General features: G+C 42.1%; 1 protein-coding gene across 1 annotated transcript; it reads right to left on the bottom strand.

The window, feature by feature from the left end:
- Positions 1-320: 320 nt before the first annotated feature.
- SRSF12 (serine and arginine rich splicing factor 12) lies at positions 321-19,082 on the bottom strand. The gene is made up of 5 exons (XM_072141972.1): positions 18,847-19,082; positions 10,327-10,431; positions 7,938-8,041; positions 6,647-6,770; positions 321-825 (listed from the first exon to the last, which is right to left on the bottom strand). Exons 1-5 carry the CDS (start codon positions 18,909-18,911, stop codon positions 492-494), a joined length of 732 nt encoding a protein of 243 aa, XP_071998073.1. The 5' UTR covers positions 18,912-19,082; the 3' UTR covers positions 321-491.
- Between the last annotated feature and the right edge of the window lie 1,177 nt (positions 19,083-20,259).

Here is a 20,259-nt window from a genome sequence, read left to right as displayed (position 1 = left end):
GACTTTCTGCATACGGAAAAAAAACAACTTTTAAGATGTTTGAAAATATAATAAAATGTTCATTTAATAGAACTGGTTTTATCAAAACAAGCCATTTAAAAATATGAGCAAACTGCAACCATGTAGATAGCAATTAACTGACATATCCGGTTATATGCCCCACCACTGGCCTCTGAAGCACAGCACTTCACAAAGATACAGTATAAAAGAGGTTTTCCAATTCAAACTAAAGAAACACACAACAAGAGGCTAACAGAATACTGATGTTTGTTATAATAAAACAGAATCGCCTCTGCTAACATTTACTAAATGAGCTCAACTTTTTTTTTTTTTTTTTTTTTAATTTACACAATGGAGAAGAGTCAAGTCCTCTTTTCCCAGGAAGCCTAAGTGATATGACAAAAGTCTCAGAACAGTCAAAGAACTTACAAAGCATTTTGTTTAAATGATCTGTACGTTCTTTTGTTTTTGTAAATGTTTAGGAGCAGACACTAATCTTCATCAGAACCAGAGTGACGGCTGCGTTTACCCCTATAGCCCCGTGATCTAGACCGCGAACGAGAGTTTCGACCCATTTCTTTTTGGGAAATAGAATTGGAGAATCTTTGACGGGGAGACTTGGAGCAGGATCTTGCCGAACCAGAACGCCTGTGACGTGATAGAGACTTTGATCCAGACTGCTTCGGTGGCGACAACGATGGGGTTTTTTCCACTGATCTAGATCGTCCTCTTGAGAAAGAATGTTTCTGTGGCGATTGTGAGTTTCTTTGTGGAGTTTTTGAACGGGATTTTGAATGACTACATGAATGTCTTCTATGCCTGGACCTAGAGAATACATAAACACATCTCTAAGCAAGTTTAACAAATAATTAAACAGTTATCCTTTTGAGTCAATATTACAAAAACCATCTAAAAACAAAATTGAGTGATTGAATTTAAAATTACCATATATACTCGTGTATAAGCCACATTTGTGCAGAAAAACTTCACCTCGGCTTATACACGAGTCAATAAAAAAATAAACTTAATACCTTCAGTGCCCGGATCCTTGGTGCGGCTCCTCTTCTGTCTTCTCTTTCCAGCAGTCGCGTCCATGCATTCTCCCAGCCAGCGCACACTACGATGTGGCGGTGTCCCCTCTGATGAAGTCATCACCGGCAACACCGTGGCATCATAGTGTGCGCCTGCCAGAAGATCGTATGGACTCGACTCTTCCGGCTATTACAGAATAGAAGAAAGAAGGAGTCGCACCAAACATTGGGGTGAGTGAGTATCGCCGGAGGGCAAGTATTAAGTTTATTTTTTTTTTTATGTGCCTGGCATACAGGGGGCTGGCAAGCTGTACACTACATGGGGGCTGGCTGTATACTACACCCTTGGCTTATACTCGAGTCAATAGGTTTTCCCAGTTTTTGGTAGTAAAATTAGAGGTCTTGGCTTATACTCTGGTCGGCTTATACTTGAGTATATACCGTAATTTAGTTAATTAAAAGTGAAGGCAATGTTTTGTGAACATTGCCTTGATCTTAATTTCAGAAAACAATCAAACAAACCTTTATGCTCACCATTCAGAAAACTGAGGATTACCTTCTCTTTTGGGGAAGGTCAGTGAAAAATCTTACCACTCCTCCTCTCCAGCTCGCTGCCGTATGCTGTAGCCGGGCGTGTATATGTTTAGTTTAGTAAAAGCCCAAGACTGTGCTCTGCCATGTGTAAATAAAGTGGGTGGAGCTTTTTCCTACATACTGGCAGTATCCGCTGCTTGCACTCAAAGGTTGTAGGTAAACAGTACCATTTTGGTAAGAGTAGCATTAATTTCAATTGGCAAAATGTCCATCCATATGAATGAATGCATTATCCACTACTGCAACGTAGACAGGGAAAAGATACATAATGCGCCATTTCCCATTTGTATGGTCGTGCTGCACTCCTCCATATGGAGGACGGTGTGAGCAGCTACGGCCCTGGAGAGCGTATGTTCATGTGTAAAAGGGCCGCAGACGGTGTTGACAAATTCCTACTGACAGGTTAACGGATATCAATTTTATACAAATTTCACAGAGGTTTGAAGTGTAAACAGTACAGAAACGTTCTTTTAAAAAAAAAAAAAATTTACTTACCGGTAATTGTGTTTCCTTGAACCATGACAGCACCCAACCAGAGAGAGGGATCCGCCCCCAGGGACAGGAAACCCAGATCTTTTTAAGCGCGGCCCGTCCTTCATCCTTCAGTGGATTACAGAGACTGTATGGGACTCAATGTTTGATTATTTCCGACCATCGGACACCTCCATACGTATATATGTGAACCCCCCACCAAGGTTATGTTAATCACCATGTGCTACATACACCCACCGAAACAAAGATGTGAGGGGAGAATTAAAATAAAGGGTGGAAATACCCTGGGTGCTGTCGTGGTTCAAGGAAACAATTACCGGTGAGTAATTACCGGTTTCCCCCTCTCACCACGACAGCACCCAACCATAGAGAATAACATAGAAATCTAGGGAGGGATCACCGAAGATAACACTCTTCGCCCAAATGTCAATTCATGTGCACCCGCCACATCCAGTTTATAGTTCTTATAAAAAGTGTGCGGAGAAGACCAGGTGGCAGCCTGGCAATCTACTGACACCTTCTTAAACTCTGCCCAAGAGGAGGAAACTGCCCTGGTGGAGGTGTGCCTTCAACCCTTCTGGTACAGGTAGCATTGCTGCCTCGTAAGCTGAACTAATGGCAAGCTTAATCCATCTAGAAATAGTTTTAGCTGCGGCCTTCTTCCCCTTGTTCCTTCCTCCAAAAAGAACATCTGCTTTCCTCCATTCTTCAGCCCTGGCTAAGTAAATCTTGATAGGTCTCCTGACATCTAATTTACTAAACTCTCTTTCCTTATCCGTAGAGGGATTATTACAAAAGGAAGGAAGCCTGATTTCTTGTGACCTGTGAAATCTTGAAGCTACCTTAGGCAAAAAGGCCGGGTCTGTTGTAAGAACAACCCTATCCTCAAAAAACCTTGTAAAAGGAGCTCTACAGGATAGTGCAGAAATTTCTCCTACCCTACGGGCTGAAGTAATTGCCACTAGGAAAACTACCTTCAATGTTAACCATTTTGGGGGGCAGGATTCTAATGGCTCAAATGGTTCCTTAAGCAAATAATTCAGGACCAAAGTGAGGTCCCAAGGAGGAATCATCCAAGATGCAGCTTTTATAAATCTGGCTATCCAAGGATGAGAAGCTAAGGAAGAGTCAAACAGGGCGCTAAGGGCTGACACCTGGACTTTAAGGGTAGCTGGCTTCAATCCCTTGTCTAACCCAGCCTGAAAAAAAAAATCTAGAATTCTGGCTATGTTCGGGCGATCTAGATTTATCTGATTCGGACTACAGAAATCTGAAAAGACCCTCCAAATCTTAAAGGAAACCTACCACTTGTAGTGGCAGGTTTCCGATGGCAATACCGGGCACCAGCTCAGGGTGAGCTGGTGCCGGAGCTTATTTTAGTTAGTGTTTTAAACCGCGGTATCGCGGTTTAAAACACTTTTTAAACGTTATAGCCTGCGCAGGGAGGTACGCGCTCGGCGCTTACCGTGCACGCGGCTCTCATTCACTTCCTATGTAGCCGCGCGCACGGTAAGCGCCGAGCGCGTAGCTGCCTGCGCCGGCTATAACGTTTAAAAAGTGTTTTAAACCGCGATACCGCGGTTTAAAACACTAACTAAAATAAGCTCCGGCACCAGCTCACCCTGAGCTGTTGCCCGGTATTGCCATCGGAAACCTGCCACTACAAGTGGTAGGTTTCCTTTAAAATAAATCCTAGAGGTAACTACTTTCCTACTTCCCTGTAGGGTTGTAATTACCTTATCAGATAGGCCTTTTTTTCCTCAGGATGCACCTTTCAAATTCCAGGCCGTCAGATGGAGGTTTGCCATCTGTGGGTGGAATACTGGACCCTAGGAGAGAAGATCCTGCCTCTCCGGGAGGATCCAAGGATCTGACACAGAGTTCCCTCAGTATTGAGAACCATGCTCTCCTTGGCCAGTAGGGTGCCATCAGGATAACCCTGGCCTGATAGTCCCTTATCTTCTTCAGGACTTTCGGAAGGATAGCCAGGGGAGGAAAGGCATAAGAGAGGTTGAAATTCCATGTTGTTGAAAAGGCGTCCAGGGTCACTGGATAATCTTTCGGGTTTCGAGAACAGAAACTATTGACCCGCTTGTTCTTCCTGGTGGCAAATAGGTCCATCTGTGGCCGCCCCCACAGTCTCGATATCATGTGGAAGACATCCTGGTGGAGGGACCATTCTCCTTGTCTCAGGTGATGACGGCTCAGAAAATCTGCTTCTAGATTTTCTTTCCCCTTTATGTGTACTGCCGAGAGTGATCTTAAGTTGATCTCTGCTAAGCTGAAGATCTGGCTCGCCACATCTATCAGAAATTTGCTTCTGGTTCCTCCCTGGCGATTTAAAAAAGCTACTGCTGTCATGTTGTCTGACATGATCTTCAAGTCCTTCTCCTGAATCTCTGGCAAGGATTGCTTCATCGCCTCTAGGACAGCTCTCAACTCTGTAGTTTGAGGACATTCCCTGAGCCTCTTTTGCCCAGGTTCCCTGGAACAGGAGGTTTTTTACACCTTCATCAGCTGGAGGCTCAGGTGGAGCCGAAAAAACGCATTTTCCTTGCGTGTTATACTTGATTTATGATGTCTTGTTAAATAAAAGAATATTTGATTTTCACCTACCTCGAAGTTCCGGGATTTTCCTTTTCTATTTAAGAGTTAGATTATCAGCAAGGTCAGCAGCATTGTCTAAGAGCAACTACCGATGCGTCCGCTAGGAAGGCTGAGGCCTTTTGTGCCGTAGCGACCTCCGTAACCAGCTGTGATCTTGGAACACCCGGCTTGATCTCCTCTTCCAGCTGGGTAAGCCACATAAACAGTGATCTAGACACACAAGTAGCCGCAATGTTTGGCTTGAATGTTCCTGCTGACGCTTCCCAGGAACGTCTCAGAAAAGTGTCAGCTTTCTTATCCATAGGGTCTTTTAAAACCCCGGAATCCTCCACTGGAAGAGCCACTTTCCTAGAGACTTTGGATATAGCCACATCCACCTTGGGCGCTCTGTCCCATGTCTCCGTATCTTTCCCTGCGAAGGGATATTTTCTCTTCATGGCTCTTGGGAAAAAAAAACTCTTTTCCGATTTCTTCCATTCTGCTCTGATAAGGGAGGAAATGTTATGATGGATGGGAAAGACTTTTTCCACTCCCCTAATCCGTGGAACATAATGTCTGTAACTGAGCGTTCCTGCTTCTCGTTCTCTAGCTCCATAGTATCCCTGACCAGCTTTATCAAATGCTCCGTATCTTCTGCTGAGAACAAGGGTCTACCCGATCTATCGTCTTCCTCAGAGCCTGACGATAGATCTTCTGGGCTAGAGCTTGAGTTGTCTGATACTCTAGAGGTGCCGGGGGAACTCTGAGATCTAAGGGATTTTTTCATCCCTTGCATCGAACTACGCACTTCCTGTTGGATGAAGGCACGCATAGATTCAAACAGAGACGACTGCTCCTGATGTACCATACGCTGTATACATTGATCAGAGTTAGGTTTGGGAAGAGAGTCCGGCAGGTCATCTCCACAAATCCTACAAACACGATTTTTAGATTTAGTGGTAGTTTTCCCCCTATGCGTCTCTTCCCTCTAATAAAAAAAAAAAAAAAAAAAATCACATAAGAGACTTATCAGAACCAGTTTAAAGGCTTAGCAAGGCCCCACTTACCATCCAGCGGACTATCCCACTAAACCATAATTACCGTAGCGGTGTCCACCGAATCTCTACCACAGTCGTTGGAACTCATACCGCCTGGTGGAGAGTAAGCTGATTATTCAGGTCCTCTGACCAAGAAACAGCAGCAGACAGGCTGGATGCAAATCCTGTAGCCGGCTGCCGGTGTGGAATACACAGGACTCCTGTGTGGGACCAGAATTTCAAATCTCCCGCCTGGTGATGTCATCAGGGTGCGTGGCATCATTCTCCTTGCCCCACTTCCTGTCTCCACAGGAAGTGGGGCGAACGCCATCTTGGTTTTTCGGCCTGCAACAAACGAATCGCGCGATCCCCCGGCCTCGATACCAGACGTTCCCTCCACACCTGCAGACTGTCGCTGTGACCCGCAGCTTCCATCGCACCACCCCGCCGAGTCTTCTACACCCTCCGGTAAGCACTTGGCGGGGGACATGCATGGCCACTGCGGGGTACCTGGAACTCCCATTCCCCCTCTCGCCACGCAACGGAGCCTCACTGAGGCTCCCCGTCAGGGACAGGAAAACCACTGAAGGAGGAAGGACGGGCCGCGCTTAAAAAGACCTGGGTTTCCTGTCCCTGGGGGCGGATCCCTCTCTCTGGTTGGGTGCTGTCGTGGTGAGAGGGGGAAAAAAAACCAAAAAACTTCCAGGATTATTACATGACATGCCACTAAATGTCAAGAGTATAAAGCCTAATCAATCCAGTAAGGATATACATATTCTGCATATGTGTGTAAACTATATTTAGCAGTGCTGCACTCTGTATGATCCTTCTAAAATCCAAATAAGCATATCAGTACCAACCCAAAATACTGTTTACAATCAGCTAATGTTAATGCAGTTGCCCCACCTTCTCCTGCCATGGTCCCATGAAGAGCTGCGGCTTCGTGTTCTTCGCCTGCTACGGCTTCTTGATCTTCTGCGATCAACTGGGGAACAGGCATGTCGTTCCTTGGTTTTCATTTGTCCCGGAGCTAAAAATTGAGAGATTAAACCATATTTAATCTCTTCAGTATCAAGAGGACCCATCACCAGATTTTACTATACACACTACATGTACATAAATTATTAACAAGTCTTAGGCCTGAGGAGGATGGTGTAACTCCTATGAACTTTCATATTAAAAATTGCTGTATAATTCAGCTAGACATATGAATTTTGGAAGTCATGACACCAGAAAAATCGAATTGTAGGGTTGGTCCTAATAATGACTGGCAGTCCATAACACATGAATTCTGGCTCATCAGCATAATTTTATAATATTTTTTTTTTAAAGGAAGAAGCCCATGGATATACCACAGTCTATGAGCAGGGGGTTACCATGCTTGATTTTAAAGATTTCCTTAGAGGAAATCCATGGCTGATTTCCTTTATCACAAAGCATCACGACTGCTCCTGGTCAGATTACACCCAATAGAGGCATCAGAGGAGAGCTGTGGAGAAGCAGGCACCACACAGTAACATCCTGTATGCATGTAATAAAGTCATTGGAGGGAGAAAGTGGTAGGCAGGGTAGAAGTCATATGCCCACTATGGTGTACGGTGTACATGAGACAACACATCAAAGATGACCAACAGAAAAACACCTATACAAGCTCATGGAAGCCAAGCACATGCACGGCTACCAGTCTAAACCTTCTCTGCTTACATGGAGTGACCACTGAGGTAGGTGTGTGTTCCAGTGGTTGAATTTACATCCATCACACATAGATGAACTACCCTGTGGATGTGCTATGAATACCTTACGTTACAATCGCTTTTTCATATCTACTCGTTTGATCCATTAGAGCAAGGTTCCCTACTAACCCAGTTTTGTTTGCCATCATTCACAAGAAATCTGGAAAGCTTTAAACCTGCATCAGGTCATTAGGCATCCCAAAAGTCATGTTTGATGTTGAGGCCGCCTTCCAAGGTAGTCAAGAGGCAAGGTGTTCCATGTCCCATCTTTGAAAAATGTATTTACACATTTCCCAGAATCCCCCGGTTTAGCATCAATGGCTAAAAGTCTCCACATACCTGAAGAGGTGGCCTTAAATGGTAAAGTCTTACTAAAGAGTCTTCTTACTCACAGATCATTCACAAGAATCAAAGTTCTTTGTAAGAACATTACAGGAATGTTGACAATACACCCAAGTACTTACTTTTACGGTCACCTTGAGCAAACTGTATTTCAATCTGACGGCCACAAACCCATTTTCTGTTCAGATTGTAAAGTGCATCTTCAGCATCACGAACATCTTCAAACCTGGCTGTCTGTTAAGGAGACTTTGAGGTACACCATATAGCACCATACAAAATATTTAGGAAACAAAGAACCTACTTTGAGCTTATGAAAATGTTACCATCTTGCAACAGAAGGCAAATTCAAGCACAGGTGTAAACTATTAAGAGCAGTACAGAAACATTACACATTCACCAAAAATTCCTGCTTTCATAAATACGCTCAGCGACTGGCCACGGCTCTGCGATGGAACCCCTAAATAGCGCTCCCAATTATAATCTTTTCTAAGAGATCCCAACGTGTTAAGACTAGCAACCGACAGTGGAGGTGAGCATTTAGTTTTTTTTTTTTTTATTATTTTCAGTGGTTGATTTCCATTAAATGATCTAATATATTGAAAATATCCATTTTTCCCCAGAGCAGAGACTTAGAACTACATCAAACCTACATTAACACAAAAGTCTCCCAAGTAAAATAGAAGAGGTAGACAAGAGACTGACACTGCAACATTACCTTGGCAGTGTGAAAAGAATGGTGGTGGGAAAACAGCAAGAAGCTGTTAAGACCATTTTAAAAAACCTACTCCGAACCAAACAAATTTAACCCAATATAACATGTGTGTAATATCTATAATTATGTATCCAATTAATATGGGGAAAATTGGTTCTGCATACTTATTACATGAAAGGCACTTCATATCCATCCAGATATTTTTCCTTACCTTCCAGCATACTGAATGGAAATGTTGTACTATCGGTAATATATCACATGGTATTGAGCTTGGGTTTTCTAATGAGGGTCCAGCTCATTCAGAATTTCATGTACAACATATTAATGACCCTACTACCTGCCATAAAATCATCTCCCAATAATTATTTCCCTTCTACACTTCAGAAACATTGTCTTAACGCAAGGAGCAGAAAAAAGCTCAACAAAAAATAGATTTCTTTTGTGGATGTCATTTAGGAAATGCTGCACATTTTACCATGCATTTTCATTGCAGAAATAAAAACGGCTTAATGCATTGTGCATCTCTGACTCAAGAAAGCTTTCTTTAGGGCCTAAAATGCTAATTCAGAAACTGCAACAAAGTATCAAAACTGAATGCAGTTACAATGCAGCGGCCTACAATGTGTGAAGCTGCCACAAAACTAGTTGTACCTAACAGAGTTTGATCTGATAGACCTACTCTGTATCCCTGCAGGATTTACCGACCAGACCTGAGCCAATTCCGGAAGTTATACGCTAGGACAGTAAATCCTGCAAATGAAAGAAGCAAGTCGGAACAAACCTGCTTGTACAGCTTACATATAGGGAAGATATTATTTAATAAAAATGATTATAATAATATACGCCCAAAGAGAGGCAACCCTGCCATTGTTAAAATTGGTCCAAGATCCTCGCAAGCATGACTGGTGCTTAAACGGGTTGCATATAAATATTCAGGCAGGGGATCTATTAAAAAAAAAAAAACAAAACAAAAAACACTTATGCTTACCTTCTCCAGCTTTGCATTGTCCCGTCCCTGCTTGTTTAGAGAGGCAGACTCTTCCATCTGACTACTCCAGGTCGTAGTATACAGCATATAACGTAATGCTGTATCAGGCACACAACAACAAACACAGGCGACATGGGACAACGGAAAGCCGGGGAAGGCAAGCTGGATATTTATATGGAATGCCTTTAAGCACCAATCATGCCCACAACGATTATAGACCAAATTTTAAAAATGGCAGGGTTACCTCTTCATAATAATTTTTATTAAATATCTTCCCTATATGCAAAGTTTTTTTTTAGTTTTTAACCTGCACAACCCCTTTAAGCTACAGTTACCAAAACTATTTTACAATTTGAAACATCCTTTACTGATCAGACATTTTTGATAAGTAGGATACAGGAAACTTTTGTTATTACCTCGTTTGACTTGCTCTTGAACCTTGACCTTTATTCCTTTGGGCTTGCAAGGTGAACTTGGACAAGGATCAACCAAATCGCACTTGGCTTTGGATATAAAGGTAGGTAATTTGAACCCTCAGCTTGGTGCAGGCTGTGTCTTTAGTGCGTGGCAAGAGCTTTCCCTCTTCCAGCTTTCTTATCTGTTTCCACCCTCCCTCTTTATTCCTTGAAGCTGCAACTTCAAAGAGGTCTGTGGGCTTTACGCTTGGCTCTATCTAACCAGGCTCATTCAAACCTTGGGTGCTTGCCAGCTACTGTGGACTGCTTTACATTTTCTGAGACAGAGAGATAAACACACATACAATTAGGAACGTCCATGCTCCCGAATATCAACACAGGCATATAAAGGATATTGTACATATGCAAATCCTCTGGGGCGACGATTGTAGTAGTCAAGTGGAATGTAAACGTCTACTACGGGGCCATACCGACCAAACTCACGCCGTAAATCCTCTGGCCTGAAGTGTGTAAGGCAAAAAAAAAAGATAGTGTAATTTCATCAGCAATACGTTTGTGCTCTATGCATTATGAAAATGAATTGAGGAGTGTCAGATTCATGTACTTGTCGGGTCACACTGGAGTGCCCTCCAGCAGATCACCGACCTCATACATGACAAGTGGTGGCAGCTAAAATCGTTCAAGCTTTAAGTCTGACGAGACAACTTGCATAGACTTTGCCCAAATTCAATTTAGGTAACGTCTTTTCTGAGTTTATGGAATCATTAGAGCAGAAGAAATTTAAATATCAAAAAGGACAGTGCTTACAAACAAAAGGTAAAAAGAAAAGACACAAACATAATGCAAATCTTAACAGTTTTATCAAAATAAAAGGCATAAAAAGAACTCAATACATTACCTGATGTTATTAGTCTGGTGCCTGGGGAAGCAGAAATACACGATAAATCCATCCACTAGGGATCCCCAAAAGAATGTGCATTTCTATATGGAAACTCCCTTCTAAGTAAGATTCCAAAATCCCCCAAAACCCCCTGCCTGTGATGACACAAAGGAGGCTTGGTATTTTTAAATTGGTGTTTTTACAATACATGCGTGTCATCAGAATCTTGATGAGATCTTGCCATGAAGGCATCCTACAAACTGTGTGTACTTCCATATTTTCTCTCATAATGTCCCGCATACTAATCATGATAACAGTATTAATATTTTATACTTAATTGCTCCCTGTTGCTGTTGACACAGTAACCACAGAGACCTGGATGGAATTCTTAAGGAAAAGTATGTAACGAAATATGAATTATGACACGTTTCTAGAGGTGTGTATAGCAAGATAGGGGTTTCTGTTCTGACAAGAAAAGGTATTTCAGTGGGGAAGGGCACCTACCTTTCCTAATTTTGATGCATCTCTATGGCCACAAAGAGGCTTAAAGGGGTTATCCAGGTGCTAATAATTACTTAGGGCCAGGCTGGGCTATTTAAACATAATAAACATCTACTTACCTCGTCCGGTGGTGCTGATATCCCGCGCCGCGGTCCGTCTCCTCTGTGCGCCGGTTTGTTTAAAAGGGTTCACAGGGAGCTTCCAGACGGGCAGAAGCTCCCATCCGCCACCATCTCCCAGCGCTTACAACGCTGAGAGATAGGGACGGATGGGAGGAACTGGCCACATTGCGTACCGGAAGCTCCCTGTGCACGGCTTCTGTGCCCCTGTAAACAAACAGGGGCACGGATTAGACGGACCGCAGGACATCGGCGGTGCAGGAGGTGGTAAGTACATGTTTATTATTTTTAAATAGCCCAGCCCCAAGTAATTTTTAACACAGATAACCCCTTTAATTTATTTTATTCTTCAGCTGGGAAGTTAGTACAATGGCATCTCTGGCTCCTGTACCACTACAACATTTTCTTAATATACCTAGGAGCAAAGGCTTTTAACAGAGTAGAGTAGGAGCAAAGGCTTGCATGATATTCACTTTGTTTATGAAGACAGAGTAGGCTACATTCACACACATGTATGGGGGACGTATATACGGCCGATATACATCCCCCATATACTTCTATGAGCTCACGGCCCTGTACGGGAGTGGTACGTTGGAGCACACGTGCGTCACCGCTCCGTAGCCCAGGAAAAGATAGGTCATGTCCCATCTTTTCCCGTGATATGGCGCCGTATCTTCCTATGGAGAGGGGCCGGGGTGAGCTGCGCTCATCCCCTGCTCCTCTCCGCAGCGCCAATGTATGCCCGTCGTACTACGGTACGGCGGGCATACATCGTGTGAATGTAGCCTAAAAAAAGGATTGTGCAGGAGTCTCATTATCCCCTGGATAAAAAAAAAAAAAAAAAAAAAAAAAAAAAAATTAAATAGATTCAGTAGAGCACCGTCCATCACCATTAGTCTGTTTGTCTCAGCGATGTCTTCATGTCAACACTGGGACACCACTGAGCTCCTGTTTACAAACAGAACAGTGGTGATAGATTGTGCTGTACTACATTGGAGGTGAGGTGATATTGTTCTGTTTGTTATTTTCATACCCCCTGGGTTGCATAGTAAGAGAAATAATATGCATGATCCCTCTAAAGTACACAATAACTTTTAGTGATGATAACAGAATAGTCCAGCACGCCATTTCACTTTAGGATTTAGACAGGGAAAACAAGGGTGAATATATTTAGTTTTCTCAGGCAAGAAAGTGTGCATTTAAGCTAAGAGTTTGGGATACTGGACTGGCCTTCAGCAATTATGTATGTACTTTCTATACTCTATATAAACGCACTACCCGTAAGAATAATTATTGCAATGCACATCTATGCGATAAGACAATAAGCTCTTCTGTTACCTAATGCTCAGGAGCACATTCAGGATCTATCACAAGTAGGCAGCTTAGTCAGTTCTATATATAAATACAGCTCAAATAACAGAGCACAAGTGTGGACACTTGCCAATGCACATTGGTCACAGCCCACAGCTTGTATATACAGACACTAAAGAATTAACATTCCGCTCTGAAAACAGTATGGAACCTCCATACAAAAAAGCAAGATTAAAGTTTACTGGTCGACCTTCTTGCTGTTATGTTAAGGTGCCTTTAACAGGAACTTCATTTGGAGACTGTGCGGTCAGTGTATTTTAAGTTATGGCCAGCCACTATTAAATGCAAATAAAAATATATACATTTTTTGTGTTCTGTGGCTATATAAGCAGCATCTTTACGCACATCAGCCAACCCCGCAAGAAGCTGTCAGGGCGAAGCTCTGTTGGATAGAAGTCGAATGTGCGTTTTGTTTGTTTTCAAGGCCTTTTCCTTTAACCCCTTAACCCCTAGGGGACACAGTCTATTTTGGCCTTAAGGACGCAGCCCCATTCTTCAAATCTGACCTGTGTCACTATAAGTGGTTATAGTTTTGGAACGCTATGAGATATCCAGGGGATTTTGAGATTGTTTTCTCGTGACACATTGTACTTCAAATTAGTTTAAAAATTTGGATGATATCTTTTGTGTTTAGTTATGAAAAAAAACTAAATTTGGCAAAAATTTGGAAAAATTCTTTATTTTCAATGTTCTAAATTCTCTACTTTTGATGCAGATAGTCATAGCTCCCAAATAAATTCATAACTTACATTTCCCAAATGTCTGCTTTATGTTGGATGGTTTTTTAAGATTCCACATATTTTACTAGAATGTTATGAGGCTCAGAATTTGGGTGCCATTTTTCAAATTTTTTGTAAAATCACCAAAACCTGTATTTAGATGGACCTGCTCAACTTCTAATTGACACTGAGAGGCCTAAATAATAGTGAGACTCATAAATTACCCCATTGTGGAAACTACACACCTCAACGTATGAAAAACCACTTTTAAGAAGTTTGTTAACGCTTTACGTGTTTTAAAGGGGTTAAAACAAAATGGAGGTGCAGTCTGCAAATTGTAATATTTTTTCACAATACACTCATTTTGGGTGGAAAATTAAACATTTACAATGGATTAAATGAAAAAAAGGCTCCACAAAGTTTGTTACCCAATCTCTCCCGAGTACACGGATACCCCATATGTGGTGGTAACCTGCTGTATGGGCGCACGGCCGGGCATAGAAGGGAAGGAGGCGCCATCCAGAGCAGATTTGCTATGTCACATTGTACAGGCTATAATTTTTTTCTTTTTTTAATGTGGACCTATAGGGGCTTGTTTCTTTTGCCACATGAGATGCACTTTTCTGGTACGTAATTTGGGGGAATCTATAGGCTAATTGGTGAGATTTTATTAACTCTTTGTTGGTGGAGGAAATGAAAATCATCACTTTTCAGGAAGATTTTTATGGGGGGTTTTTTTTGGCTGTTTACCATACCATAAAAATAGTATATTATTTTTATTCTATGGGTCGCCACGATTACAAAAAGACCTCATTTATATAGATTTTTTATTTTTTCCCCATTTTTAGTGCATAAAAGTAATTTGGCAAAAATGTTGTTACTTTTAGCATCACCGTCTTTCATACGCATAACTTTTTTATTTTTCGCCTCACAAATCTGTTTAAGGGCTTATTTTTTGCGAGAAGGATTGTTCTTTTTAGTGGTCTTATTATAGAGTGCATAACATTTTTTAAATCCCTTTTTAGAGCATTTTTATAGGGTATAAATTGAAAATGATCTTTTTTCTGGAGCTTTTTTTTGTTTTGTTTTTTACGGGGTTAACTTTGCGGATCTAATAACGATTCTGTTTTATTATGCAGATTGTTACGGACGCAGGGATACCAAATATGTGGGGGTTTTGTGTATTTTATTCAATTGTACTGAATAAAAACCAATTTGGAGAAAATCTTGTTCATTTTAGCATCACCATGTTTTCATATGCATAACTTTTTTATTTTTCGGCTGACAAATCTAGTTAGGGGCTTATTTTTTGCGAGAAGAGTTTTTCTTTTTAGTGGGCTTATTTTGGAGTGCATAACATTTTTTAAATTACTTTTTAGAGCATTTTTTTATAGGGTATTAGTTAAAAATGATCTTTTTTCGGAACGTTTTTGCGTTTTTTTTTTCTACGGCATGTACCGTGCGGGTCCAGTAACGATTCTGTTTTATTATACAGATTGTTACGGACGCGGCAATACCAAATATGCAGGGTTTTTTGTGTTTTTGTGTTTTTTATACTTTAAGTGTTTTTATGGGAAAGTGACATTTTAGGGGCTTATATTTTTATGTATTTATTTTTTATTTATTATAATGTGTAGTGTTAACTGTTTATTCATATTTTTACTTCTACATACTTGAACTTAAACCAGTGATGCTCTGATCACTGGTTTAAGTCCAATACACTGCTCTACAATACTATTTTATTGTAGAGCAGTGTAAACTGTCTGAGCAAGCTCGCGCATGCTCAGACAGTTTACAGTCAGACCCGGAAGGGGTCTGACTGCCATGGAAACCGGGCAGCTCCGGGGCACATGCTAGTCCTCGGAGCTGCCCAGAAGTGGATCGGATCCCCCGGTAAGCGGCACGGGGGATCCGATCCACAGCACAAACACCCTTACACCCTTACCCTTACAACTCATGTTTGACCGCGGCGTGTAAGGGGTTAACACCCGCGATCGGAGCCGGCTCCGATCGCGGGTGTTAGCGCAGGCTGTCAGCTGTACTAGACAGCTGACAGCCGCTGCTTCTGGTACCGGCTCCGTTCGTGAGCCGGTGCCAGAAGCAGGACGTTATAGAACGTCCCCGTGCGCTAAGCATCTAGCCCCGGGGACGCATGTGCATCACGTTCTTCTGGGCTCAGTTTTTTTCACTCATCGCTCCAAATGACACCTACTTTATTCTTTGGTTCGGTACGATCACAGTTTTATTGCGTTTTAATACATTTTCAAAAATTAAATGCATGTGTACGAAAAAGGAAAAAAAATTTTCACCATCTTCTGACGCTAATAACTTTCATACTTTGGTGCACAGATCTGTGCGAGGTGTCATTTTTTTGCGAAATGAGCTGACGTTTTCATTGCTACCATTTTGAGGACAGTGCGACATTTTGATCACTTTTCATTAAATTTTTTATGTCATGCAAAAAGGTGTAAGTCGCATTTCGGACATTTGGGTGCTATTTCCTGTCTCAGAGGTCACCGCCGTCAATAACCATTTGTATATTTTGATAGATCGGGCATTTTAGGACGTGGCGATACCTAATGTGTTTGTGATTTTTACTGTTTATTATATTTTATATCAGTTATAGGGAAAGGGGGTGATTTGATATTTTAATATTTTATTAATTTTTTTACTTTTTTTCTTTTTATTTTCACTATTTCTTAGACCATCTCTAGGTTACATTAACCTAGATGATCAGATCATTCCTACCATATACTGCAATACTACTGTATCACAGTAAATGGAGTTTTTGCAGGTCATTCATTACAATGAGCCACTGGCTTATTGTAATGAATATGCAGAGGCCATGTAGCCTCAGGTGAAACGAAGACCCAAGGCTGTCATGGCAACCGACCGCCGCCCCCCGATGACTTTCGGGGAAGCGCTGAACAGAGGAAACTCAGTGCCGCTGACAACTTTGCCGGCGACAAACAAAAGGTTAATACCCACGATTGGTGAAAGCGCAGGTGTTAGCAATGGGTCTTTGCTGCAATATGCAGCAAAGCCCATCCCTCTTCATACACCCTTCATAGCTCTCTGGCAGATATATACATCACAGAGAGTGAAGGGGTTAATCTTGCGGGTACAATTAAAAGTTTTTACTATTGGTGTTAAAAACTCTGTAGCACTAGTGTACGCTTATTCACCTTTTGTAGGAATTAAGAGACGCGCAAGTAGGTGGAACCTTAACAGTAGAGGTGTGGTTTTTGAGCCAAAGGATCTTCCTACGGGGACCAGGATTATCCTGAGTTGGACCAATATGGCCAACTAGCGCCTTTTTACCTCAAGGGAATGGATGCATAGCAGAAGATTATCTTTACTCCAAAGTTCTGAATTAGAAGCCCGTTAGGTACTACTGTTAGGTACTGTTTAACCTAAATTTTGGTTTTGCCTTTTATCTAGAAAAACATTGGGGCCGAGGAATCTGAATACAGGATTGAAGCCATGTCTCTCTCTTCTGTTTGTTACACAGCTGTGAGTGTTAAAGGAAACATACCACTTAAAAATGGTAGTTCTAACTGTTTTTCAAACACCTCGCACCAGTTCAGGGTGAGCTGGTGCCAGAGCATATTTTCATTCATTCCAGAAACCGCCGATTGCTTTATTAAACTCTTTTATACTTTATATTGCAAGCACGCTTTGGCGCACCATGCGCGGGACCATGTGTGCACCCGATTCAGAAATCAGGCGCACGCACTGCTGCGCGCATGGTGTGCCGAGCCCTATCATGGTGCGCCGAAGCGTCCTTGCAATATAAGGTTTAAAACAGTTTAATAAAGCAATCGGCGGTTTCTGGAATTAATGAAAATATGCTCCGCCACCAGCTCACACTGAGCTGTTGCAATGTATTTGAGGGTTAGAACTACCATTGTTAAGTGGTAGGTTTCCTTTAACCCTTTCTGTCCTCTCCCTGTAGTGTTTTCAAACTTCAAGCTTAAAATAATAGAGCTGCTTACCCAAACACTGGGAGAATTATATGTGAGCTCATGCAGCCTCCATAGACACACATTATACAGGCTGGAATATGCATCTCTATAGGAGGGAGTAGCTTGAGTTTAATTTTTACAAACTTAGCTAAAGTATATTAGAAAAAATGTTCACCACGACCCCTGCAGAAAAAAATACTCAAGTGACAGTTAAACTTAAAGGGAACCTGTCACCAGGAGACCCATTTTTAGCACTCCCCCAGTCCCCACAGAGCATAGTACATATACTGCCAAAGTGTTTTTGTATTAAAAAAAATAGGTTTTAAAGAAAACAACATATGTTATATTGTACCTTTCATTAGCATCTGCTGTGACCTTTTCAAATATATGAATAACTCCCCACACTCAGGATTGGCTGTAGTGGAGCAGGTAGTGTCGCTAAGCCCAGTGATGGTGTTTTCATATATTTGAAAAGGTCACATGGAGTAGCTGTTTCCCAAGGGGGGGGGGAGGACTGCTCCTTTCCAGACCCTCCCATTTGGCAACTGCCTAGTCACACAGCAGATGCTAATGAAAGGTGCAATATAACATCTTTTTTTTTTGTAAAACCAATTTTTAATACAAAAACACTTTGGAAGTGTATGTACTATGCTCTGTGGGGACTGGGGGAGTCCTAAAAATGGGTCTCCTGGTGACATGTTCCCTTTAATTAAAAAAAACTAAACATTGACATCTTTTATCCCATCAGTTTGGCCTCTGCACACCGGGGCACCAGCCTTCAGCCTCTCTACTGCAGCTACAATGACTACAGCTGGACTGTGGGGTATTGCTCCCTTGGTCCAGTGCTGTATAGCAGTAGATGCAAAGTGATGCCACAGTGTGAGGTCACTGTATCCAATGTGACTAGAATATTCCATCTTAATGGCAACAGATCCTTGTAAGGAGTCCTGTATAAGCCTCAGACTACATATATTTATATGTAAGCTGTGTCCCTATCTCAGTGTGGGAGAATATGTTAAACTCTATAAAGGGAAAAAAATTACCACAGAAAAATTTGTGGCCCATTTTTCCGGCGGGAGATGGGAGTGCCCCACTCAGCCCTCCAGTCCAGCTGCTAGATATTAGGGGGCTGAGGGACTCCGGTAGATACCACGCCATGTGCAGGACAGCCATGTTATCACCAGGGTAACCTGGAGGGGCAGTGCTAGGCGCTCATAGCCCCGGGCCTCGCCTACAATGCGCACTATACTCGTCTGCTGTCCGTCTAGTCACACATTGTAATACTTTGGCGCCATAACTGATCCCGCTCCCGGCGGCCCTTAGCTGCGCTACCTCTCCTCCTCAAATGACGTGCACCTACCTAGTAGCATCGGCCACGTTCCTGACAAAGAGCGAAGTGTTGGGCGGCCTGGTGTAGCGGGACATGCTGATTATTACTGCTCCGGGACCAGGGACCTTCCTCTCGGCTACACAAACGGAAAGCGGGAACTGAACAAAGATGCCCGTATTCACGTAACCGTGCGAATGGCGGAAAGCTTCCGAGGTGTATGACGGGAAAATGATTCCTTAGGGCGGTCCCTGCACCGGCCTGGCCGCCATTTTTGAACCTGGAATACTTCCTGCGCCCGTCCAGTAACCTGATATACATGCAGCCAGGAGGGGATGAGTTCACACAGTAGAATAAAAACTTAGGTGACATTCATTTTTATTTTACAGGCAAAACAGATTTATTTACCCTCTTAAAACAGCAAACCTATTTCTGTTTTTTACTTGCCATTATCCAAATAACTTGTTATTTTTCAATGTACAACGAGGATTTGTTATTTGTAACATAATAATATTGTGTACAATGCACTGGGAAGCTGAAACAAAATTCTAAATGCAGTGGAGTCACGCCATTTTCCTTTGATTGTACAGCTTTCTAAGTCTCAGGCTGTTTTCACACCTTTCATCTGGATTGAGGTGAGGGTCTCGCTGCAATCTGTATTCGTTTGTCCTTTACATGTAAAACACTCATTACCGATCACATTGGACCGAGCCCAGGGGCGTAACTAGTAGAGGCTGGGCCTCATAGCAGATTTCACTGTAAAAAAATACATACATAGTAGTACACGCACGATTATACATGTGCACACATTTATACACACACACACATTTATACACTTATATGCACACAAAGTTTTACATGTGTATAAACTCATACGCACACATTTATGTACATTATATATATACATTCATATGCACATTTCATACAAACTCATATATATATATATATATATATATATATATATATATATATATATATATATACAGTGTACAGTATGTACACAGTATGTTATTTATCAGGGCTTCTGTGCCATGCCAATGACGTAAAAGCCTTGGAATAATCGCAAATGCTAGCTTATTAGTAGCACTCACAATCATTTTCGCCAGTTCCACGCCAGGGGGGCTCGGCATGGCATAGAAATAAATGCTGCGCAACAACCCACTGGATACATCAAGAGGCTGAAGCCTATTGATGTCTTCAGCTGCGCAAAGTGCTTGGTGGGATTATCATACTCGCCATGAGCATGTGATAAATGACCTCCAAATAGTATATATACATCATATACTTAGGGTGAAGACACACATGGCGTTTTTGGGCCGTTTTTACTAAGTGCGTTTTCAGATTGTTAAAAACGCATGCGTTAAAAAACGCATCCGTTTTTTAAAAACGCATGCGTTTTTTGAAAATGCATGCGTTTTGTCCGTTTTTCATTGCGCAATTTCAGAA

This window comes from Engystomops pustulosus, chromosome 3 (assembly GCF_040894005.1).
Source record: "Engystomops pustulosus chromosome 3, aEngPut4.maternal, whole genome shotgun sequence".
Lineage (NCBI taxonomy): Eukaryota > Metazoa > Chordata > Amphibia > Anura > Leptodactylidae > Engystomops > Engystomops pustulosus.
This window is presented reverse-complemented; position numbering and strand designations above follow the sequence as displayed.

Bases quoted from the DNA above. Each gene is read 5' to 3' on its own strand.
- SRSF12 (XM_072141972.1), bottom strand. From the start codon at position 18,911: ATGTCCCGCTACACCAGGCCGCCCAACACTTCGCTCTTTGTCAGGAAC. The intron at 10,432-18,846 runs GTAGGTGCACGT...TACACACTTCAG, and splicing joins AACGTGGCCGATGCTACTAG to GCCAGAGGATTTACGGCGTG. The intron at 826-6,646 runs GTGGGGCAACTG...TGTATTCTCTAG, and splicing joins TGGGACCATGGCAGGAGAAG to GTCCAGGCATAGAAGACATT.